At 39.6% G+C, this 26,063-nt stretch overlaps 1 protein-coding gene across 48 annotated transcripts in view; it reads left to right on the top strand.

The window, feature by feature from the left end:
* GIGYF2 (GRB10 interacting GYF protein 2) overlaps positions 1-26,063 on the top strand; it is a 159,843-nt gene that overhangs the window by 118,289 nt on the left and 15,491 nt on the right. For all 48 annotated transcript variants that reach the window (XM_031008459.3, XM_055379800.2, XM_031008461.3 and 45 more), the window contains 4 exons: positions 548-709; positions 3,517-3,675; positions 16,499-16,735; positions 23,546-23,668. In XM_031008459.3, coding sequence (XP_030864319.2) covers positions 548-709; positions 3,517-3,675; positions 16,499-16,735; positions 23,546-23,668 — 681 coding nt within the window. The remainder of the gene's footprint in view (positions 1-547; positions 710-3,516; positions 3,676-16,498; positions 16,736-23,545; positions 23,669-26,063) is intronic.

Below are 26,063 nucleotides of genomic sequence, written 5' to 3' on the forward strand. Positions count from 1 at the left end.
TTTTATACTTAATGTATTCTTATCCCCTGAGGTCGTGACAGTCTCCTTAGAGTTCCCAGAATGTGGAAAGGTTCATACAACATTGCTGTTAAAACATTATAGCCACACTGTTAAATGTTCAATCAGAAAATTATTTGTAGGGATGAGTAAAGAAGTACCATCCAAGAGCATTCTGATGTTACTCTCATGGGTGGTATAATGGTAACGTGGAGTGTGGAGGCAAGTACAGGTGGGAGGAAAGTGCATTCAATTGAGACAATCATAAAATTCTTCTAATTACTGTGATATGTCACAGCTTAGAGCTCTTACAGGGTGTTGATGTTGTAGCATATGTCAGAATTTCCTTCCTTTTAAAGGTTGAATAGTATTAATATTCCACTGTATGTATATAACATATTTTGTTTATCTGTTGATCTGTTGGATCACCTGGTTGCAGTGCAGTACGGTACAAGCAGCTGAGTGAATGAACGAATACTACTGGTCAGTGCTTTCGGAGTATTCCTGTACTTGGTTTCAAGTTTCTAAGAGTACTCTTGTGTAATCACAGCTAGAGCAAGAGAGAAGAGAGGCAGAAATGAGGGCAAAACGGGAAGAGGAAGAGCGAAAGAGGCAGGAAGAACTCCGAAGACAACAGGAGGAAATTCTTCGGAGACAGCAGGAAGAAGAAAGGAAAAGGCGAGAGGAAGAAGAACTTGCCCGAAGGAAACAGGTATGTATCTGGGAACTCTGACCATAGGATTAGTGCTTGATGAGGGCTTTCAGGCTGCTTTCTTTCATCATTTCACAGATACTCCTGAAGTCCACAGGATTGGGGTTAGAACCTTAGAAGACTCACTCACCTTTGGAAAGAATCTCTGTTTTCCACCAACACCCACTGTAGGGATATTCTTCAGTCCTAGTAAACCACTAGAATTGATATTCTTTGCATATTTCCTAGAGTTTTATAAACCAGTTAGATTTCAGAAGTTCTGTCCTTGCGTCTAAAAACAATGAGAAAGTAACTTTGATGTGCAGCATTAGATGTCAAATTTTAAAAGTTACATGGGCTTTAAAAAAAATTGTGCTAACATATACATAAGATAAAATTTACCATTTTAAGTGTACTTTCAGTGGTGTTAAGTATATTCATTCATATTGCTGTGCAACCCTCACAAACATGTCTGTAGAACTTCTCCAACTTTGCAAACTGAAACTGCATATCCATTAAACAAGGAGCCCCACTCCCTCCGTCCATAGCTCCTAGTAACCACCATTCTTCTTTCTGTGTCTGTGAATTTAAACTAACTCAATTTCTTATGTAAGTAGAATTATACAGTATTTGTCCTTTTGTGTTGGGCTTATTTCACTTAAGGTTTATTCATATTGTAGCATATATCAGAATTTCCTTTCTTAAAAAGGTTGAATAATATTCCATTGTGTGTTTATCCATTCCTATTTTGTTTATCCATTCCTCTGTTGATGGACATTTAGATGACTTCCATGTTTTAGCTATTGTGAATAATGCTGCTGTGAACACGGGTGTATAGATACCTGTTTGAGTCCTTGCTTTCAACACTTTTGTGTATACACCTAGAAGTGGAATTGCTGGATCATATGGTCATTCTCTTTTGAATTTTTTGAAGAACTGCCGTATTGTTTCCCACAGCTGCTGCACCACTTTATATTCCTACTGGCAATGCACAGCCGTTCCCAGTGTCTCCACATTCTCACCAACACTTGTTATTTTATTTTTTTGGTTTTGCTTTGTTTCTTTTTGATAATGACATTTTTAATGAGCATCAAGTGATATTTCGTTGTGGTTTTGATTTACATTTCCCTAATGATTAGTGTTGTTGGGCATCTTTTCACATGCTTATTGACCATTCAGATGTACTTTAAAAAAGTATCTTTGGCTAAGACTTCTGCCTTCTCTTTATTCTTTCCCTTAATGAACCTTTTCTCTCTATTTTAGTGTTTCTAAATAGGGAGCAAAAAAAAATTCTACACGTATATTTGCTTTACAACATTTTCCACTATATAGCTGAGCAGAAACCAGAAAGATAAGACACATTTTATTTTCCCCCTAGAAAGCAGGTTTTCATTTGAAGAAATTTAGACAGAAATCACCCAGCAATAATTTTGAATGTAATGATTTTTACATGTGGTGTGAGATGAGGGTCTGACTTCATTCTTCTGCCTATAGATACCCAGTTTTCCCACCACCATTTATTACAGAGACTGTCCTTTCCCCCATTGTGTGTTTGTGGCATCTATGTCAAAAATCAATTGAGTATAAATGTGTGGATTAATTTCTGGGGTTTGTATTCTCTTTTTGGTTTCTTCTTTTTATTTTTTTGGAGACAGAGTCTCTTGTCACCCAGGCTGGAGGTATATATTATTTGTACTTGTGTTTTATAACCCTCCTTTTGACATGAATTATGTCATCTTTCCATGTCAAATGTGTATCTAAAAATCTACATCATCATATTTGCTAGCTGTATTAAATTTCATTTTATAAGTAAATTATAATAAGTTGACCAATTCCCTATTGTTGGACATGAGGGTTGTTTCCAGTTCTTCATTGTTACATAAGTGTTCGAATGAAAGTCCTTGTAGTTAAGTCTTTGCTTAAGGATTTATAACCAGCGAGGTATATACTTTTAATGTTTTTTGGTCTTTTTTTTTCTTTTTTTTCCTTTTTTTTGTTGTCGGGGGGAATTCACCATTCATGTGCTTGGCTCATTTTTCCATTGGGGTTTTCTTAGCTTCACTTGAAAGGATCCACTCTTTTAATAGCCCCACAGTCTAGCCTTTACCACTTGTTTCCTACTTTTTGGCCCCAAGAGGTGCTCTTTGAAAAACAAAAAAGATCCATGCTGAGATGAAATGAGAACTACGGTTAATTCTTAGAGTCACACTATACTGCAGCATATAGAGGCTCTAAGGATTATTGCAGTAAAAAAGTATGTTTAGTTCTGTGTTGCTCAGTTTTCTATAGATGATCTCAACAATGGGACTTCTTTCTGTATAATACTTAATAGTATTGGTGGGACTTTTGATCTTCAGAACACGTTCTGGGACACATGGCTTTACTCAGTACTTCTGACTGGGAGAACTTATCTTACCCCAAATTTTTGGTGGCTATGTTGATTTGCCCTCTCTATGCCGTAAGTTCCCAGTTGATTAAAAAAATAGGGATTAAAGATACCAATGGAGAAACCAAAGCTATAATTCGAACGTAGCTCTTTCTACAGTTAATCAGTAAATGATGTAGCTAATATGGAAACCAGGGTAGACTTCACAGTTTATTGTAATTTAACTGCTAATATTTTAAATTCAATTTTCTTTTCATTGTAATGTGTCCAGTTCCCCAATTTACATGTATACTTTTTACTCCAGATCGTGATTACTTTTATGTTTACTGTTTAACAGAGTCTTAGCAGCAGATAGCCTATTACTTTCCAAATACGACATAATAAATTGAATGATAGACCTGAGTCCCTCCCCCACTCCCCACCCTCCATCTTTTTTCCTTAGGAAGAGGCTCTGCGTCGCCAGCGGGAGCAAGAAATTGCATTAAGGCGACAGCGAGAAGAGGAAGAAAGACAGCAGCAAGAAGAAGCTCTTAGAAGACTGGAAGAGAGGAGAAGAGAAGAGGAAGAAAGGCGGAAGCAGGAAGAATTGTTACGCAAACAGGTGACCAGATGGTTTTGTCTTCTAATTGTTTCTTTGAAGCTGGGAATTAGTGATTTAGAAAATATTAGGACATTAAGGTAGCCTATCTAAAATTTTTTCAGGTCGCTAAAAATTAACCAAAAGAAACCTAACTGGCTCTTATTACTTCTGTCTAAATTTCTTCAAATGAAAACCTGTTTTCTAGAGGAAAAATAAAATTTGTCTTATCTTTCTGGTTTTTGCTCAGCTATATAGTGGAAATGTTGTAAAATACATGGTTTTTTTTTAAAGCAAGTTTCAAACTAAAGCAGAATAGTACAGTAAATTCTCATAAATCACCCAGCAATAATTTCTTTTTTTTTTTTTTGAGATGAGTCTCACTCTGTCGCCCAGGCTGGAGTGCAGTGGTGTGATCTTGGCTCACTGCAAGCTCCACCTCCTGGGTTCATGCCATTCTCCTGCTTTAGCCTCCCAAGTAGCTGGGACTACAGGCGCCCGCCACCACGCCTGGCTAATTTTTTGTATTTTTAGTAGAGACGGGGTTTCATTGTATTAGCCAGGGTGGTCTCAATCTCCTGACCTCATGATCCACCCGCCTCGGCCTCCCAAAGTGCTGGGATTACAGGCATGAGCTGCTCCGCCCGGCCATCACCCAGCAATAATTTCTAACGTAATGATTTTCATGTATGGTATGAGATGAGGCTATGATTTCATTCTTCTGCCTGTGGATATCTAGTTTTCCCACCACCATTTATTAAAGAGACTGTTCTTTCTCCATTGTATGTTTTTGGGATCTATGTTAAGGAGCGTAAATGTATGGATTTATTTCTAGGCTTTGTATTCTCTTTTTGGTTTCTTTTTTTCTTCTTCTTTTCTTTTTTTTTGGAGATCAAGAGCCTCACTCTGTTGCCCAGGCTGGAGTGCAGTGGCGCGATTTTGGCTTACCGCAACCTCCACCTCCCCAGCTCAAGCGATTCTCGTGTCTAAGCCTCCCCAGTACCTGGGACTGCAGGCAGGCATCACCACGTCTGGCTAATTTTTTTGTATTTTTAATAGAGATGGGGTTTTGCCTTGTTGGCAGGCTGGTCTCAACTCCTGGCCTCAAATAATCTGCCTGCCTCAGCCTCCCAAATGCTGGGATTACAGGTGTGTCTTTTTGCTTTCTTGACAGTGTTCTTTGAAACTCGTAAATTTTTCACTTTGATAATGTCCAATTTATCTTTTTATTTTACTTATTTACTTACTTACTTTCTTATTTTAAGACAAAGTCTCGCTCTGTTGCCCAGGCTGGAGCGCAGTGGTGCGATCTTGGCTTACTGCAGCCTCTGCCTCCCAGGTTCAGGCAGTTCTGCTTCAGCCTCCCGAGTAGCTGGGATTACAGGCATGCAATTAGCCACGCTCGGCTAATTTTTGTATTTTTGATAGAGATAGGGTTTCACCATGTTGGCCAGGCTGGTCTTGAACTCCTGACCTCAGGTAATCGCTTGCCTTGGCCTCCTAAAGTGTTGAGGTAGAGGCATGAGCCACCGCGCCTGGCCAATAATGTCCAACTTATCTATTTTTTTTCTTACAAGTTGTATACTTTTAGCTCTTATTTTTAGTTTGGATTCCTTATATTCTCAGTACATGTCCTTTGTTAGATAAATGTTGTGCATACTTTCCTCCAGGCTATAGCATGTCTATTTATTTTAGGGGATCTTTTGATAAGCAGAGATTTTTAATTTTGATGAAATCCTATTAAATTTGTCTTTTATTAGTGTTTTTTTGTTTCTATGTAAGAAATACTTGCCAACCTACAGATTATTAAAATATCTCCTGTATTTTCTTTAAAGCTTTATAGTTTTCATTTTACAAATAGTTTGAATTGTTTTTTCTGTATGATATGAGGTATGGGTTGTTCCAGTGCCTGTTTTTGCAAAGTCTTTACTTTTTCTATTGAATTTTTGATGATTTTGTCAAAGTCAATTGTATAAATATATATATATATATATTTTTTTTTACTGGACTCTTCCCTTTTGTTCCATTGGTAAGTTTGCCTGTCCTTAAATGAGTACGCACTGATTTGATTACTACTGTACCTTTATAGTAACTAGAAGTAAGTCAGTATGTCTTCCAGCTTTGCCTTTTTATTCAAGACTGCTTGACTAAGATCTTTTGCCTTCCTATTAAAATTTAAAATTATCCTCTTAATTTCTATATAAGTAAAAGCCTACTGTGTTTATGATTTGGATTGTGTGGAATCTAAATTGAAGAGAATTCACATTTTAAGATATACTGAGGCTTCCAGGCAATGAACATGGTGTAACTTTCCATTTGTTTATGTTTTCCTTGTTTTTTCTCAGTACCATTTTGTTTTCATTATACAGGTTATGTACATCTTTAAAAAACTGATTTTTTTCTTTTTTGCTATTATAAGTGGAATTTTAAAAGTTTATTTTCCAGCAGGCTGGGTGTGGTGGCTCATGCCTGTAATCTCAGCACTTTGGGAGGCCAAGGCGGGCAGATCACGAAGTCAGGAGTTCGAGACCAGCCTGGCCAACAGGGTGAAACCCTGTCTCTACTAAAAATACAAAAATTAGCTGGGCGTGGTGGCACGCACCTGTAATCCCAGTTACTTGGGTGGCTGAGGCAGGAGAATTGCTTGAACGCGGGAGGCGGAGGTTACAGTGAGCCGAGGCACCCCTGCATTCCAGCCTGGGCGACAGGGCAAGAGTCTGTCTCGGAGGGGGAAAAGCTGTTTATTTTCCAGTTCTATATAGAAATGGAATTGATTGGTTTTCATATATAGATCTTATATTCTGACACCTTGTGAAACTCAACTTACTACCTCCAATAGTATTTTTGTTGATTCCTTAGGATTTTCTATGGAATCTTATTGATAAATAGGAGCAGTTTTAATTCTTCCTTTCCAACCTTGGATAGAAGTGGTTAAAATGCATAATAGCCTTATTTCCAGTATTGGGGTGAAAATGTCCGGTATTTAACCATTAAATATATTGATAGTTTTTCATAGGTATCCATTATCCAACTGAAGAAGTTTCTTTCCGGTCCTAGTTTACTGAAAGTTTTTCAATGAATAGATATTGAGGTTGTAAAATGCTTTATCTGCGTTGATTGATGATCATTTAGTTTTTTCATTCTGCTCATATGGTGAATTATTAATATTAATATTAATAACTGAGTTATTAATAACTGAGGTTTGAAGGTTAAGTCAACTTTGTGTTCCTGGATTACCACCCTACTTGATACATATGTTAACCTAATTTGGTACTGTTTTGTTAAGAATATTTGCATCTGTGTTCATGAGGGAGAGATAGGTCTACAATTTTCTCTTTTTCCTTTCTTTTTTTTTTTTTTTTTTTTTTTTTATTGAGATGGTCTCACACTGTCACCCAGGCTGCAGTCTTGGCTCACTACGGCCTCAACCTACCATGCTCAATCAAGCCTCCCACCTTCAGCCACCTCAGTAGCTTGGGCCACATGCTCATGCCACCACTCCTGGCTAATTTTTTTATTTTTTGTAGAGATATGGGGTCTTGCTGTGTTGCTCAGGCTGGTCTTGAATTCCTGGACTCAAGCAGTTTTCTTGTCTCAGCCTCCCAAAGTGGTGGGATTACAGGAGTGAGCCACCGCACCTGACCTATAATTTTCTTGTAATGCTTTTGTCCCCTTTTGGTGTTAGGTTTATACTGGCCTCTTAAATTGGAATGTGATACTTTCATTGTTTTCCGAAAAAGTTTGTGTAAGATTGGAATTATTTCTCCATTGAATAGAGGCATACCTCATTTTATTGTGCTTCACTTTCTTGTGCTTTGCACGTATTTCATTTTTTACGAATTGAAGGGCTTGTGGCAGCCCTGCATCGACCAAGTCTGTTGGCCAGCAGCATGTGCTCACTTTGTCTCTGTGTCACACTTCGGTAATTCTTGCAATGTTTCAGATTTTTTTTACTGTTATATCTGTTATGGTGATCTGTAATAAGTGATTTTTGATGTCACTATTGAAATTGTTGTGGAGTGCTGTGAACTGTGCCCACGTAAGGCAGCAAACTTAATCCATACCTATTGTGCATGTTCTGACGATTGACTGGCTATTCCCTGTCTCTCTTCCTCTCCTTGGACCTCCCTATTCGCTGAGACACATCATTATGGAAATTAGGCCAATTGATAACCCTACAATGGCCTCTAAGGGTTCAAGTGAAAGGAAGAGTCATGTCTCACACTTTAAATTGAATGCTAGAAATGATTAAGCTTAGTGAGGAAGGCATGTCAGAAGCTGAGATAGGCCAAAGGCTAGGACCCCCTGTGCCAGTTAGCTAAGTTGTAAATGCAAAGAAAAAGTTACTGAAGAAAATTAAAAGTGCTACTCCAGTGAACACATGAATGACAAGAAAGTCAGACAGCCTTATTGCTGATATGGAGATAGTTTTAGTGGTCTGGATAGAAGATCAGACCAGCCGCAACATTCCCTTAAGCCAAAGCCTAATCCAGAACAAGGCCTTAAAACTCTCTTCAATTCTGTGAAAGCCGAGAGAGGTGATGAAGCTGAAGAAGAAAAGTTTGAAGCTATCAGCGGTTGATTCATGAAGTTTAAGGAAAGAAGCCATTTCCATAAAATAAAAGCACAAGGTGAAGCAGCTAGTGCTGATGTAGAAGCTGCAGCAAGTTATCCAGATGCCCTACTTAAGATCATTGATGAAGGTGGTTGCACTAAGCAACGTATTTTCAGTATAGATGAAACAGCCTTCTAATAGAAGAAGATATTATCTAGGACTTTCATAGCTAGAGAGGAGAAGTCAGTGCCTGGCTTCAAAGCTTTAAAGGACAGGCTGACTGTCTTTTTAGGGGCTAATGCAGCTGGTGACTTAAAATTGAAGCCAGTGCTCATTTACCATTCTGAAAATCCTAGGGTCCTTAAGAATTATACTAAATCTACTCTGCCTGTGCTGTATAAATGGAACAGCAAAGCCTGGATGACAGCACATCTGTTTACAGTGTGGTATATTGAATATTTTAAACTCACGGTTGAAGACCTACTGCTCCTTTCAAAATATTACTGCTCATTGACAATGCCCCTAGTCATCCAAGAACTCTGATGGCGATGTACAAGGAAATTAATGTTGTTTTCATCCATGCCAACATAACATTCATTCTGCAGCCTGTGGATCAAGGATTAATTTTGATGTTCAAGTGTCATTATTTAAGAAACATACTTCATAGTGCTCTGTGTACCATGGGTAGTGATTCCTCTGGTGGATCTGGGCAAAGTAAATTGAAAACCTTCTATAAAGGATTCGCCATTCCAGATGCCATTAAAGAACATTAGTGATTCATGAGAGGAAGTCAAAATGTCAACATTAACAGGAGTTTGGAAAAAGTTGATTCCCACCCTCGTGGATGACTGTGAGGGGTTCAAGACTTCAGTGGAGGAAGCAACTGCGGATGTGGTGGAAATAGCAAGAGAACTAGAATTCAGAAGTAGAGCCTGAAGATGTGACTGAATTGCTGTAATCTCATGGTAAAGTTTGAATGTGTCAGCAGTTGCTTATGGAAGCAACTACTTCCCATAAGCAAATAAAGTAGTTTCTTAAGATGGCATCTACACCTGGTGAAGATGTCACGAACATTGTTGAAATGACAACAAAGGATTACATAAACTTAGTTGATAAAGCAGTGGCAGGGTTTGAGAGATTGACTCCAATTTTTTTTTTTAATTAAGTTCTAGGGTACATGTGCACAGCATGCAGGTTTGTTACATAGGTATACATGTGCCATGTTGGTTTGCTGCACCCATCAACTCGTCATTTACATTAGGTATTTCTCCTAATGCTATCCCTCCCCCAGCCTCCTACCCCTCAACAGACCCTGGTGTGTGATGTTCCCTGCCCTGTGTCCATGTGTTCTCATTGTTCAACTCCCACCTGTGAGTGAGAACATGTGGTGGTTGGTTTTCTGTCCTTGTGGTAGTTTGCTTAGAATGATGATTTCCAGCTTCATCCATGTCCCTGCAAAGGACATGAACTCATCCTTTTTTATGGTTGCATAGTATTCCATGGTGTATATGTGCCACATTTTCTTAATCCAGTCTATCATTGATGGACATTTGGGTTGGTTCCAAGTCTTTGCTATTCTGAATAGTGCCTCAATAAACATGTGTGCATGTGTCTTTATAGTAGCATGATTTATAATCCTTTGGGTATATACCCAGTAATGGGATGGCTGGGTCAAATAGTATTTCTAGTTCTAGATCCTTGAGGAATTGCCACACTGTCTTCCACAATGGTTGAACTAATTTACACTCCCACCAACAGTGTAAAAGCATTCCTATTTCTCCACATCCTCTCTAGCATCTGTTGTTTTCCTGACTTTTTAATGATTGCCATTCTAACTGGCGTGAGATGGTATCTCATTGTGGTTTTGATTTGCATTTCTCTGATGACCAGTGATGATGAGCATTTTTTCATATGTCTGTTGGCTGCATAAATGTCTTCTTTTGAGAAGTGTACAAAAGCCAAAATAGACAAATGGTATCTAATTAAAGAGCTTCTGCACAGCAAAAGAAACTGTCATCAGAGTGAACAAGCATCCTACAGAATGGGAGAAAAAGCTTTGCAATCTACCCATCTGACAAAGGGCTAATATCTAGAATCTGCAAAGAACTTAAACAAATTTACAAGAAAAAAACAACCCCATCAAAAAGTGGGCAAAGGATATGATTGACTCCAATTTTGAAAGAAGTTCTACCCTAGATAAAATGCTATCAAACAGCATCACATACTGCAGATAAATCTTTCATAGAAATTAGAGTCAGTCAATGCAGCAGACTTCACTGATGTCTTATTTTAAGAAATTGCTACAGTCATCCCAGCCTTCAGCAACCACCACCCTGATCAGCAGCCATCAACATCAAGCCAAGACCATCAAAAAAGAATACAACTCTTGAAAGCTCAGATGATTGTTGCATTTTTTTAAGCAACAGATTTTCAATGTAGGTGAAACAGCCTTCTAATAAAAGAAGATATCATCTAGGACTTTCATCTCAGTGCCTGGCCTCAAAGCCTCAAAGGACAGGCAGACTCTCTTGTTAGCGGTTAATGCAGCTGGTGACTAAGTTGAAGCCAGTGCTCATTTACCATTCTGAAAATCCTAGGGCCCTCGGGATTTTCAAGGTATAGACATTGTTTTTTAAGACATAATGTGGTTAAACACCTAATAGACTACTTTAGAGTATAAACATTTATAAGCACCGGGAAACCAAAAGTTTTGTATGACTTGCTTTATTGCGATCTTCACTTTATTGCAGTAGGCTGGTACTGAACGTGCAGTATCTTTGAGGCATGCTTGTGTTTGATAGAGTTCACCGTTGAGACCATCAGAGCCTAGTGTTTTCTTTGTGGAGAGATTTTTTATAAAGTTCAGTTTCTTTGAATTCTGTGGCTAATCGGGTTGTTTTATCAGTGTTTGTAATCTGCGTCCTTTTAACAAAGCTGTCAAATTCAGTGGCACAATTTTATTCATTGTTATTCTTTTTATGCTTGGTCTGTAGCAATAGTCCTCATTTTATTCTGCATATTGGTAGTTTGTGTTCCGTTTATCAGTCTTTTGAAAGATTGAACAAAGAACCAGCTTTTGGCTTTGTTACTTATTTATCTTTTCATTGATTCCTGCCACAAATTTATTTTCTGTCTTCTACTTTGAGTTGAATTTGCATCTTTTTCTAGTTTCTTAAGACAAAAATTTAGATAATAAATTTTAAACCTTTCTTCCTTTTTAATAAATACATGTAAAGCAATATATTTCTCTCTGAGCATTTCTTTAATTACATGTCACACTTTTTAGTATGTTGCATTTTTTATTATTTAGTTTAAAGCACTTTTGAATTTTTTTTGTAATTTCCACTTTGGCTTATGAGTTATTTGAGAATGGGTTATTTAATTTCCAAGTATTTGGGAGCCTTTTCTTTTCTTTTTCTTTTTTTTTTTTTTGAGACAGGGTCTCACTCTGTCACCCGGGCTGGAATACAGTGGTATAGTCACAGCTCGTTGCAGCCTTTATGTCCCTGGGCTCAGGTGATCCTCTCACCTCAGTCTCCTGAGTAGGTGGGACCACAGATGTGTGCTACCACACCTGGTTAATTTTTGTTTTTGAAGACATAGGGTTTCGCCATGTTGCCCAGTCTGGTCTTGAACTCCCGGGCTCAAGCAGTCAGCCCGCCTTGGCCTCCCAAAGTGCTGGGATTACAGGCATGAGCCATGGTGCCTAGCCCCTTACTTATATTTAGTTCTAACTTAATTATGTTGTAGTCAGAGAACACAATCTGTAAGATCCCAATTTTTAAAAATTTATTGACTTTTTTTTTTTTGGTTCATTATATGTCTTGTCTTGGTGAATTATTCCATGTGCATTTCTGGGTGGGGTTTTTTGTTTGTTTGTTTGTTTGTTTGAGTCCAGGTCTCACTCTGTTGCCCACAGTGAAGTGCAATGGTGTGATCATAGCTCACTGCAGCCTAGAACTCCTTGGTTCATGCTATTCTCACACTTCAGCCACCAGAGTAGCTGAAACTACAAGCATATACCACCATGCATGGCTAATTTTTTTTAAAGTTTTTATAGAGGCGGGGTCTTGGCTGGTCTGATGGTAGTGGGTTATCAGAATTTATTAAAATTATTAGTGTCACTGAAGTTAGTATACAACCCCCCACTGCTGAATCTAACTAGTTTTTTTAAAAAGGAAACAAATTTAAAAATATATAGAGTGTGTAGAGATGGGGTCTTGCTGTGTTGCCCAGGCTGGTCTTGAATTCCTGGCCTCAAACAATCCTCCTGCCTCAGCCCCCCAAAGTGCTAGAATTATAGGCAGGAGCTACCAAGCTTGGCCTCCTACATTTGAAAAGAATGTGTATTTCTCAATTGTTGAGTGTAGTGTTTCATGAATGACAATTAGGTCAGGGTGGTTGATAACATTTAAATATTTTATATCCTTAATTAATTTTTATCTAGTTGTTATATTGATTCCTGGGAGAGATGCTAAAATTTTTTCAAAATTAGCCATGCATTTTCATCTTAAGAAAACAGATGCTAAAATCTGAAACTGCAGTTTTTGATTTGTTCATTTCTCCCTTTAAATGTTAGTATTTGCTCTTGTGTCTTGAGGCTCTATTATTACTTGCATATACATTTATATAGTTCTGTCTTCTTAGTGAACCTTTTATTGTTATGAAATGTTCCTATTTACCTCTGATTGTATTCCATGTCTTAAAGTCTATTAAATTGACGTTAAGGTTGCCATTCTGGTTGTCTTTGGTGTTTGCATGGTATATATTTTTTCCTTATTCCATTTTTGTGTGTATCTACTGATTTTTATAGTAAAAAAAATTGTATAAGGAACATTCTGAATGGTAGATGATAGAGATTATGCATTCTGATTTGTTCCTTTAAAGAGAGTTTAGTTCTGGCGGGCAGTTACCTTGGTCAATTCAGTCTTCAACATTGCACCCCACTCATGGTAGAGCAGCAGAAATCTCTAATCTCAGTTACTGAGTTTTTCCAGTTTCCAGCTGCACCTTTTAGCTTGATCCTGAGGTCTACTTCATGCCTGTAGTTTATGAGCCAGCCAAGGATTTCTGCAGATTTGGGGGCTCATCTCTTTTCTGGTTCCCTTCCTTCTGATGGTCCCCCTTCCAAATTTCCCCCCCAGGTTAATGTCTGCTTCTTTATCCCAGAACTCTCTCTTTTGACCACCAAAACTGCTAGTAACACTTTGAGCCCCTTGCTGGTGAATGGGGGAGTGCCCTTAGGCAAAACATAAATAAAAATCTTACATGTATTTTTTCAATGTTATGCTTTCTGATTAGTAGACAGTTGACAGTAGACAGTTGGTGGGCAGGGAAAGGTAGACTCTTCTTTGATTTCTCTCTGGTGTTCATTCATTCATTTATTTGTTTGTTTGTTTAATTTATTTATTTATTTATTTTTATTGACAGCATCCCACTCTGTCGCCCAGGCTGGAGTGCAGTGGTGTGATTATAACTCACTACAACCTTGAACTCCAGGGGTTCAAGCGATCCTCCTGTCTCAGCCTCTCAAGTACCTGGGACTGCAGGCACATGCCCCATGCCTGGCTAATTTTTACTTTATGTTTTTGGAGACAGGGGTCTCACTGTATTGCCCAGTCTCATCTCAAATTCCTGACCTCATGTGATCCTCTCACTTCAGCTTCCTTAGTAGTTGGGATTACAGGCACAAACCACTGGGCCTGGCTCAGTATACCTGTTCTTTTTTTCGTTTTTAGTTCATTGATGTTTAGTTCAGCTTTTATAATTACATGTGTGACAGTTGGTCCAACCATGGTACTCTGTCATTATAAGAAACTAGAACTCCCAAATCATTTTATTTAATGTTTAAGAACATAGATTTTTTTTTTTATTGGTAGACTTTATTTTTAGAACAGTGTTAGATTCTCAGAGAAACTGGGAATATAATACACAGAGCTTCCATATTTCCCCTTGCACACAGTTTCCCCTGCTTTTAATATCTTACATGAGTATGGTACATTTGTTACAACTAATAAACTGGTGCTAATGCATTATTATTAACTAACATCCATTGTTTATTGAGATTTTTAAAGCTTTTCCCTAATGTCCTTTTTCTCTTCCAGGATTCCATTCAGAATATCATATTAGCTGGGCACAGTGGCTAACACTTGTAATCCCCACGACTCAAGAGGCTGAGGCAGAAGGATCGCTGAGGCCAGGAGTTCAAGAACATCCTGAGCAACATAGCGAGACCCTGTCTCTACAAAAAAAAAAATGATAATAACTTGTAAAAAAGAGAATATCATATTACATTTAGCTGTCATGTCTCTTTAGGCCCTTCTTGGCTATGACAGTTTCTTAGACTTCCTTGTTTTTGATGACTTTGACAGTTTTAAGAAATATTAGTTAGTATATTATAGGGTACCCCTTGATTGGAATTTATCTGAAGTTTTTCTCATGAATAGACTGGACTATGGGTATTTGGGAGGAAGATCACAGAGGCAAGGTGGCGTTTTCATCACATCAAATCAAGGGGTACACGTATTGCCAACATGGTTTGGGACTGCTGATGTAGACCTTGATCACCTGGCTGAAGCAGTATTTGCCAGGTTTCTCCACTGTAAGTTACCTCCCCCCTTACTACTGTAAGTAGTACTGTAAGTCAGGACTGTACTGACGACTCCTTGGAAGTCACTCTGTGTAGTCCCTACTTAAGAATGTAGAGTTTTGCTTACTTTTGCCTGTGTTCTAAATTGAGACTTTTTTTCAGAAACCTAAATTCTGTTAGACATAGATAGCTTCCAAGTTACATTGTGTGTTGATTCATTCTTTGGTTTATTCATTTAACAGTTAACATGTTTAGTTAATATACTACATGCCAGTTATTGTGCTTGTTTTCTGGTGGAGTATAAGACTTTTTAGGAAATTGTTTCTGTCCTCAAGAAGCACAGCCTATGTGTGTGATGAATATACAAGAAGTAAGCGCCATCATTAGGATACTTTCAGCTCCAAAATAAAAATACCCATTTAAGGTGGCTTAAATAATAAATGAAATTGTTGCCTCACACTCTAAGGAGGTCTGCCCATCAGTCTGTTGTACACTTGCTTCAGTGATTCAGTGAATGCCATTAAGTATTTACGGCCTTTGCATACTCCTCCTCTGCCATTTCCTGGTGTGTTGACTTTTGAGTTCAGATGTTTCACGTCATGGTTAAGAGTTTTGGATATCACAGTGTGTGCAACCTGTATCCAGACAGGAAATGGCCCTTCTCTCATGCTTTCTTCCTTTTATCTGGGAAGAATTTCTTCCTTAGAGGTCTCCTAGTAGACATCTCTTTGACCCCAGTTGGATCACGTGGCTACCCCTAGTTAACACTGGAAGCTTAAAAGCAAAATCTGACATTTTAAACCTCTGATGTGGCAGGAGGCTTTGTCTGCAAGGAATAAGCCTGACAAAGGTAGTGGTTATTGGATAGGTAGAAACAGGAGCTGCCAGAGGTGGACTAGAAGCAAATAGATAAGGACAGGGTATAGTTGACCTTAATCAAAAGGCAAAGGTGAAGTATACCTCCTAAAGGCTAGGCGAGTCTCCGAGTGGCTGACTTCTATCTGACCTACGTTTTAGAGAATGAAGTAGAGGAATATGATATGGGTAAGACAAAGCATTGCAGACACAGCAGACAGACTCCAACGATGAAGGGAATTTCTTAGTGAAATGAGTTCCGCAGGGCACAATGGAATGGTTTTGAGGGAAGGAAGCAGAAGGAAAATGAGCCCAGGTGAGGGCAAATGCGGTAGATGGTGGAGGACTGGTTGAGGAGAGATGTTCTGAAGGGCCCGTGGGCCAAAAGGGGCAAGAGTCAGGGATGGAATTCTGTGGTCTTGGAAAGTTGCTTTGGTTCCAGAACTGGCTGGTGCATTCATGATAATCAGCATTCTTACAAGGTATTGGTAGCTCTTAGCGCTCAGCACCCTGAAAGGCCTGCTCACCTCACACATGTTGGAGCAGTGTTTCCAGGAGACTTTCCTGTAGTTGATGGTGAGCTGCTTCGAGATCAGAGCTTTGACTGCACATGTTTAAAATGACAGTCCTTTAATTAAAATTTCATCCTGTAAGCATACCAGGCCTTTGTGGCTACTATAAATATATTTTAAAAGAAAGGTTACTTCTACCTTGCGTCATCATGAACAGAGTTTCTGCTTTCTCTGTCATTTCTATAGCCATTTGACAGAAGCTTTCAAAAGTGAGTCAGATTTTTTCCCCCCACAATTAATAAAATTTTTATCTCTTTAATTTTTCCTTCTGGAAAGGAAGAGGAGGCTGCAAAATGGGCCCGGGAAGAAGAAGAAGCCCAGCGTCGATTAGAGGAGAACCGGCTGCGGATGGAAGAGGAGGCAGCCAGACTCCGGCATGAGGAAGAAGAACGGAAGAGAAAGGAGCTGGAGGTCCAGCGGCAGAAGGAGTTAATGCGCCAGAGGCAGCAGCAGCAAGAGGCTCTCCGGAGGTTGCAGCAGCAGCAGCAGCAACAACAGCTGGCGCAGATGAAGGTAAAGCCCGAGGCATCAACCTTAGGAGCTCCTTGCTAACATTTTTTAGTTAGGTAGGTGCTGGCTGTACCAGTAGCAGTAAAACTGTACTTTCTTTCTTTCTTTTTTTAATATTAAAATATTTTAAATTATTTATTTATTTTTGAGACTGGGTCTCACTCCCATCACCCAGGCTGGAGTGCAGTGGCGTGATCTTGGTTCACTGTAACCTCAACTTCCTTGGGCAGCTCATATGATCCTCCCACCTCAGCCTTCCCAGTAGCTGAGACTACAGGCATGCCCCACCACACCCAGCTAGTTTTTTATATTTTTAGTAGAGTTGGTGTTTCACAATGTTGCCCAGTGCTGGGATTACAGGTGTGAGCCACTGTGTCCGGTACTTTCTTTATCGTTGAATATTACTACTTTGGTTTTTTGATCATCAGTAAGATACATAATGCACATACTTTGTATTAGGCATTTAAATGAGAGAGGAGTAAACAAGAGGATAGGACATGAGCAGCAATGCAGGCAAAACAAGTAAATCTGTTTGGTTTGTAAATTTAATGTGGCTCAGTAAACACTGGAGTGCCTATTCCATACCAGTTCAGCGCTGCTGAGACAAAGATAAATGAGACAAGGCAGTTGCTCCCAGAGAGCTCACCAACTTAAAAATATAGGCATGTAAACATTCAGATGTGTAAATGGGAACTAGAATATAGGGCTTGAAACAGAGTTGGCCATAGGCATTTATTGAAAGTTACATTAAGAGGTGATATATACAAAGTGTTGTTTTAAAGAGGATTCAAAGCTTTTTTTTTTTTTAATAAGGAGAAAGTGAATACTGGGAGCCTAGTAAAGAGGCTGTGATGGTGCTGGTGTGAATGAATAGGAGAGGCCAGCAGGAGGGAGCTGGCCTGATAGCAGTCAGCAAGAATTAATTACTCTCTGGAGCTGAGGGAGGAAGGCAGAAGCTGGGGTGCCTGCCAGATAAGTTTCAGTGACTGAGAAGATAGTGGAACTGTTGATGGAATTGGAGTAATTGGGAAAGGAGGAGCAGACTTATGGCAGGTTCTGCATAACTTCATGCTGGGTCTGCAGTGCACAGTAAGGTTTAGTGTCCCCTATCTTCAAGTAGCTCACAGGTTAGACACATAAACAGGCAAGTAGAATATAGTATGGTGAGTATAGTGGGAGAGGTGGCATGGAGTCAGTCATTCTCAGAGTTCCCTCACTTGGGAACTTGTGAGATGTGCAGATTCGCACCCCAAACCTATTGAATCAGAACCTCTAAGGGTGGAACTGAGAAATCTTGTATTTAAACAAACCCATGCTCTCTAAAATGTGAGAACCACTGTCCATCTGGGAAGTCTGGAGAGGCTTCTTGAAAAAAGGTAACTTCCAAACTGAGTCAGGCTTTCAGCATTTTTACTATGACGTGTCTGTTTGTGGATCTCCTTGTGTTTAATCTACTCAGAATTCATGGTGCTTCCTGGATGTATAGATTAATGTTTTTCCATAAACTGGAGAAGTTTTTAGCCATTATTTCTTCAATTGTATGTTCTGTTCCTTTCTCTCTCTCCTTCAGGCACTTGAGTGATGCTTATGTTGATGCACTTCATGCACTTAATGGTGTCTCATTTCTCTAAGGCTCTCTTCAGTTTTCATGTTCTTCTCTCTATTCTTTGTGTAATCTGTATTGATCTATCTTTAAGTTTCTTTCTTTTGCCAGTTCAGATATACTATAGTGTACCTCTAGTGATTTTTTTTTAACTAAAAATTTTTTATATATATTTAGGGCATGCAAGTGTAGTTTTCTTAATTGCATATATTGCACAGTGGTGAAGTCGGGGCTTTTCGTGTACTTATCTCCTAAATAGTGAGCATTGTACCCGGTAGGTGATTGTTCAACCCTTACTTACCTCGTATTCTCCCAGCTTTTGGGGTCTCCAGTGTCCATTATTCCACTTTGTGTGCCTATTTGTTTAGCCCCCACTTATAAGTGAGAACATGCAGTATTTGACTTTCTGTTTCTGGGTTACCTTACTTAGGACAATAGCCTCCAGTTCCATCTGTGTTGCTGTGAAAGACAAGATTTCATTCTTTTTTCTGGCTGAGTAGCATTCCATGCCTTATATAAACACCACATTTTCTTTATCCAATCCTCCGTTGATGGGCAGTTTTTAATTTCAGTTATTATACTTTGGTACTCCAGAATTTCCTTTTGGTTTTTTAAAAAATATCATCTATCTCTTTATCAATATTCTTTATTTGGTGTGACACTGTCATCATACCTTCCTTTACTACTTTAGTTATAGCTTCCTTAGGTTCCCTGAACAACTTTTATAACATATGCGAAGTCTTTGTGAAATCTGACATCTTGTTCACTCTCACAGGCAGTTTTTGTTGCCTGCTTTTTTCCCCAGTGTATGGGTTATACTTTCCTGTTTCTTGCATGTATCGTAATTTTTTATTGGCAGCTGGACTTTTTGATAATGTCTTCTAGCAACTCTTGGTATCTGCACCCGCCCTTCCCAGCTTGATTTTCTTACTTGTTTGTTTATTTGTTTTGTGACTGGATGGATTATTTTAGTGGAGTCCAGCTCTCCCCTCCTCCCCCCGACCATGTTGAAGCCCTTTCTCTTGCCCATGTTGGGGATATAGCACTGGGTGTGCCCAGAGTGACTCCGAGGTGACCGTGGGTTTGGCAGGGCTCTCTTTGATTGTCTTTTCCACACCCAGCTGTTTCACTCCACTTATTGCTAGCTGATTGCTCTGTTGTTCTTAACCCATTTCCCGTTTGCCCTGAGAATATCCCTGGTGGTGCGTGTGGCTGCAGCGCTGACCCCGAGATAACTCTCAGATTACAGTCCTCACCTTACCCCTAAATGCTTTTCAGAGAATTATATCCAAACAGCACTGATGCAGTTAGGACAGCTTGTTGGAACAGAAAACAGATGCCAAATGATCTAGGAAAAAAACCCTGCGAGTTAGCCCTGGGTAAACGCTGCAGCTGCACATGCTGCCAGCAAATATTCTCGGGGCAGATGGGAAATGGGTTAAAATTGTCCTGGGCTGGGTGCAGTGGCTCACGCCTATAATCCCAGCACTTTGGGAGGCCGAGGCTGGTGGTTCGCTGGAGCTCAGGAATTCAGTACCAGCCTGGGCAACATGGTGAAACCCCATCTCTCTCTCTCTCTCTCTCTCTCTCTCTCTCTCTCTCTCTCTCTCTCTCTCTCTCTCTATATATATATATATATATATATATATATATATATGTATATATGTATATGTAGAATTTATATATATATATAAATATTTATATATATAAATATATATATAAAGATAAATATATATAAATATATATATATAAAGATAAATATATATATATAAATAAATTATTCAGGCGTGGTGATGTGTGCCTGTGGTCCTAGCTACTTGGGAGGCTGAGGTGGGAAGATCACTTGAGCCTGGGAGACGGAGGTTATAGTGAGCCAAAATCATACCACTGCACTCCAGCCTGGGTGATGGAGTGAGACCCTGTCTCAAAAAAAAAAAAAAAACAATCCCTTGGGGCATACACTGACAGACTGATCCACTTAAATTCAGGTTTCTTTGAAGAAACAGCTCCTGAGGTCTATATATGAAATTTGTTTTGACTCCGGGAGGATTTCTTCTAGTTTTCTTTAACTAGTTTTCTCAGATAAGGTAGCAGCCTCCTACAGTTTAGCCTGTATCTCCTATGAATCTACCAGTCTCCTCCTAATTGCCTTTTATCCCAACTTCTACTGTTTCTGAAAACACCATTAGGCTTGAACTCATCCACTATCTGTTGCAAATAAAGTCAGTTCCTTTGGGAAGAAACCTGGAGCTTTCTGTTTTCTACCTGTTTCCTACACTACTACCCTCAGACAAAAATCTCTGAGTCAGCTCTGGAAGTGGGCACAGTGGTCTGCTTTCCTCTAACGTTTGCTGAAGGGTGGGCAGAATAGTAGCCTCAGGTATTCTTGGCTTGCCTCTCCTGATGGCTTGGCCCGGCCAGCTGCATTGGTGATCATGACCCTAGTGTTGGTGTCGCTGTGGTCAAGAGTTTCCATCCTATGAGTGGGGCTGGGCACAAGAAGAGAGCCTCCACATCTGTTGCACGTGTTTGGAACTTAGCATTTGTCACAGGTAACTGGCATCAGGGTGAGACACACTGATGTGCTTTTCCCAGGAAGAAAGCCTGCTGACTGATGGCTGAGGGGAGAAGGGAGCTGTGTCTTGACTGTACCAGTCTAGAGTGGAGTTTCTGTCTCATTAAGCTGGGAGGAGAGAAGGAGAGTAGGTCATGGTTTAAGTATCACCAACTCTTGCTGTTCTTACTGAGTTTTAGCAAATATTCTTGAATAAACTTTTTTTTCATTTGCTGTATGCCCTTAGGAGTATTTCCAGAGACTTTATTTTTTTGAGACAGGGTCTGGCTCTGTCGCCCAGGCTGGAGTGCAGTGACACGATCTCGGCTCACTGCAACCTCCGCCTCCTGAGTTCAAGCGATCCTCCTGGCCTCAGCCTCCCAAGTAGCTGGATTAAAGGTGTGCGCCACCACACCCAGCTACTTTTTTTTTTTTTATTTTTAGTAGAGATGAGGTTTTGCCATGTTGGCCAGGCTGATGTCAAACTCCTGACCTCAAGTGATCCGCCTGCCTCGGCCTCCCAAAGTGCTGGGATTACAGGTGTGAGGCCCTGCTGCCAGCCAGAGAGTTTAAATGATTATTTTTAAAATGATCTTCACCAGTTTTGCCAGGGAGCAGGTCCGCGCAGCTCCTCATGCTGTCATTCCGACAGTGAAACAGTTATTTCTTAAAGCAAAACCAGTGTTGAAATGTAAGGTAGCAATGTCAGCGCAGAACAAGAAGAGTATAGTTTTAAAAATCAATGAAGGACATTAGGCATTCAGGGGTCCCTATTTGCTTTTGATTTGTCAAAAGTTTGTTCTGAGAAGCATGATTGACACACTGCAGTTCTCCTGAGTGGGCATTATAGGGTGGGCTGGTAAGTGTCATGAGGCAATGTTGAAAGAGCTCTGGGATATTATTTCCGATGTACAAAGAAGACTTAAGGAAAATGAAAGCTATCAGCAGACATAAGTCTATATAAGGAAGACTTAACTTTGGTCTGTAGGGCAGACCTATGAAATATAGAGTATATATTTTGTGTGTATATATACCTAGAGAAAGAGCGTGTGTATGTATATGTGTGTACATGTGTGTGCGTGTGTGTGTGTATATATATATATACACACATACACGCATATGTATGTGTGTGTATATAGAGAGAAATAGAGAGTCGGGCCAGGGAGGAGAGAGAAAATAAATATATTTTGGCACAGCAATAGATTCTCAGAGGTGCCTGTGAGGATAGATGGCCATTTCTGGAGGCACTGCCTCTATTCCCAGTGCTGGCTGAGTTCTGCTGAAGCGGGCTTGAAAGATTGTTTCCTGATTACCGTGGGGTGACACATCTACTGTGATTTTAGACAACATCAGTGGTTACTGGCTGCATCAAAATGATTAAAATATGCTGATTCTCCTGCCTTCCCTTCTGATCTATTGATTGATTAGGTGTGGTGGAGCCAGGGCCTCTACATTTTTATAGGTCCCTTCAGGTTATGCTGCCAGTTTGAGATCTACTGCCTTACTTGATCTTGATAGTGCCTTCAAATGAGTCATTTCCTGTGGAGACAAAGTTAATTTCTGCTCAGTTTTGCCTCTCAACACCTCCCTCCCCCATTCTTTGTTAACTTCCCTCTGCACCCCTCCCCCACCCCAGGGCAGGTGCATTTTGAGAGAAATGCCCTATTGTCTGTCATATTGGCTAAAAAATGTTAAGAGTTGATTATGTTCAGTAGTGTTGAAGACATTCATTTGAAGAGTTGTTTGGCAGTATCAGTGATGGTTTAAACTGTTTATACCTTTTATCCTATCAATATCCACTGTTATAGATTTCTGCTGTAGGTCCATTTTTTTGGGGACTGTTTGGCATTTTATTTGTTTTGATCTGTGTTCATGTATTATTTTTATTAAATACATTTTTTAAGTCTGGTTAGGTTTCTTTTTTATTGTGTTCGCTTGTTTGATGCCTCAGTATTAAAAGTGTGTCTTTTTCTGGCCAGGAAGAGCAAGGGGTTCTCTGAAAATAATCAGGCTTTGAGAATATTGAAATATTCAGGACCTAGATATTTATACTCTATTTTAGTCAATAATCTTAAGGGATGGGAAAAATAAAATTATTGATTAAAAGCAGCTTAATGCTCATGACTAGAAGCTACAGCCTGGTTAACAGTGGCTCCCTTTCATAAAGGCTGATCAAGAACTATGCCAGCATCTCTCATGAGATGAGTAATCTCATGGTGCTACCCTCAGAAATCGTGTCCTTAACACTTTCACTGGACAGCAGCATATCATGTCCTTTGTTGCTTTCGTCAATTAAAAAATCCTTAAGCCAATTTAGTGATTCTTTTGTTTACTCCTCTTTATGGTTGTATATTGCTGTTTATGTCAGTACCAGATGTAACAAATTTGTTGTCACCAAGTGGTAGATGAAATGTAAGTGTGTATGTGTATTATAAGTTGTTTTAAAATAAACTTAGGTTTGGAGCAGTGACAAAAACTTAAGCAAAAGAAGCTGAGAGGATAGTAAGTAAAAGCAATGAAGAAGGAAATTTGAATTGAATGTGGTAAATGGAGTTGAGAGAAATGCATTTGTTCTGGGTATACATAATGCATTATTGCTTCTTTGTTTCCTGTCCACATTTCCTCATGAACTTTCCGGCCTTCCCTTTTTTGTTAGCTTCCTTCTTCTTCAACGTGGGGCCAGCAGTCCAGTACAACAGCATGTCAGTCCCAGGCCACGCTGTCGTTGGCTGAAATCCAAAAACTAGAGGAAGAACGAGAACGGCAGCTTCGAGAAGAGGTAAAATTTTAAAGTAAAAGGGATCTAGTCAAGCGATGTTCCAGAATATCTAGCGTGCATTATGGGTTAGTGGTTACTGAGGACAATTAGTCAGAATTGTTGTGTGTCTGAATTGCACGTTCATTATTAAACTTCAGCCCATAATTTGGTTACCCTAGCAAATGTGAAGGATCTCATAGGAATAACATGAAGATTGAGTAACATAACTGTTCAGTTTTCTTAAACATTTTACTGTAGTTCTTGAGAAGACCTCATAAATAAAACTACATGGGTTGTTCAAAATTGTGGGTGAGTTGTGTGCAGATAATCTTTTATAAGTCTGATGTCTAGAAAGCAGAATATGTTTTTCTCTAAAGACACTGGGTTCCCTGACTAGTCTAGAAAAATATGACAGAAATAAAGTACCTCTGCTTTTAAGTGTATATCCTGTAGTTCATCATTAGGGTAGGAAGGATACAAAAGAGTATAAAAGGGAAGGGGAATAACACAGCTTTTGACAGAGAGGAGAAAATGAATAATTTTCATAGTTTGGTTCAGTATGCCATTCGGTGCCTCATTCATTCATTCATTCATTCATTCATTCATTCAACACATGTTTACTGAGTACCTACTCACTTAAGGTCTGGGGATATAGCTGAGTCTAAAACAGGCAAGATTTTCTGCATTCATGAAGCTGACCCTCTGGTTGAGAAGAGAAAAGTAGAAAATGAAGCGTATGAGAGGTTGATAAGTGTCAGAGAGGTAACAAGGGAAGGTGGGTAGGGAGAGTGTTGGGAGTCAGGGATAGTGATGGTGTGGTGGATTGTCCAAATTTAGGTAGTGTGTTCTGAGAAGGCCTCTGAAAAGGTGACATAATATAGCAGAGTCTTGAAGATGCTTTATGTGGATATGATTTGAGGTAGAGCAGTCAATTTGTTAGAGAATGTAAGTTGTCATTTTTGGATCTGGGTCATGTGGTTCACTGAAATTAGGAGGGCTTTGGATAGACAAGGAGAAGTGGGAATTGTCTATATGTGTTTACCATGTAGTGTGCTTGAAGTCATCCAGTAAGATAAGATGTTTCTTCACACTTGAAGATGACCTTATTTCCCACCTTTATTTAAGAAAAAAAAAAAAAGGATTGAACTTTCTCTGGAATCATCTTTCTCTAAAAGGTTATCAACAAATGGATGCAGAACAGAGTATATCTCTCCCTTCAAAGCTAGAAATTATTCCACTAATTTTGGTCCCTACTGAATGAGAAGATAATAATAGTGGTAATGACAAGGAATCACAGGTCTTCTCCTGTCTACCAGAAGTTAATAATTATTTCATTTGTGTTTTATTTTTCTTTTTTTTCTTTTAGAGACTGAGTCTCGCTCTGTCACCCAGGCAGGAGTGCAGTGGCGCGATCTCGGCTCACTGCAGCCTCCACCTCCTGAGTTCAAGTGATTCTCCTGCCTCAGCCTCCCGAGTAGCTGGGATTACAGGCACTTGCCACTACCACCAGCTATTTTTTTTTTTTTTTTAAGTATTTTTAGTAGAGACGGAGTTTCACCATGTTGGCCAGGCTGGTTTCAAACTCCTGACCTCAAGTGATCCACCCGCCTCGGCCTCCCAAAGTCCTGGGATAACAGGCATGAGCCACCGTGCCCGGCCTTCATTTGTATTTTCATTTAATTTTCTTGGAACTTTTAAGTCTTCCTGTACCCTTTATAAGGGTGCCTCTTAATACACATTTCACATATTTCTTACGTAGAAAAACCCAAGATGATTTTATTTCATTATCATCCCTGGAGGCATCCTTTCTGGGGGCCTCTAACCTGTTCCAATCGGGACACTCTCAGCTTGCTTTATAGCTGCTGTTTTGTTTTTCTTGAGTTCCTGTTATTTACGTGTTTCTCCCAGGACTGATTTTGATTTTCTCATGTTTTTTCTCCTGTTTTCCATCTCTGTGCTTTTATCTTTTTTGATAATATCTCGCTGTGTCTCCTGGGCTGGAATGTAGCTAGGACTACAGGCGTGTGCCACGATGCCTGGCTAATTTAAAAAAAAATTTTTTTTTTTTGAGACGGGTGTCACTGCATTACCCGGGCTGCCCTCAAACTCCTGAGCTCAAGCGATCTTCCCACCTTGGCCTCCCAAAGTGTTGAGATTATAGGCATGGGCCACCGCGCCCTGCCCTTTTTATCTTTTCTGTGGGGCATTTTCTCAGTTTTACCTGCAGTCCTTCTATTGGGCTTCTCCTGTTAGAGACAGGGTCTTGCTCTGTCACCCAGGCTGGAGTGCAGTGGTGTGATGGTAACTCACTGTAACCTTGAACTCCTGAGCTCAAGTGATTCTCCTGCCTAGGCTTCCCAAAATGTTGGGTATTACAGGCATGAGCTACCACACCTGGCCCTGTTGAACTTTTAAT

This window comes from Gorilla gorilla, chromosome 11 (genome assembly GCF_029281585.2).
Source record: "Gorilla gorilla gorilla isolate KB3781 chromosome 11, NHGRI_mGorGor1-v2.1_pri, whole genome shotgun sequence".
NCBI classification, from domain to species: domain Eukaryota; kingdom Metazoa; phylum Chordata; class Mammalia; order Primates; family Hominidae; genus Gorilla; species Gorilla gorilla.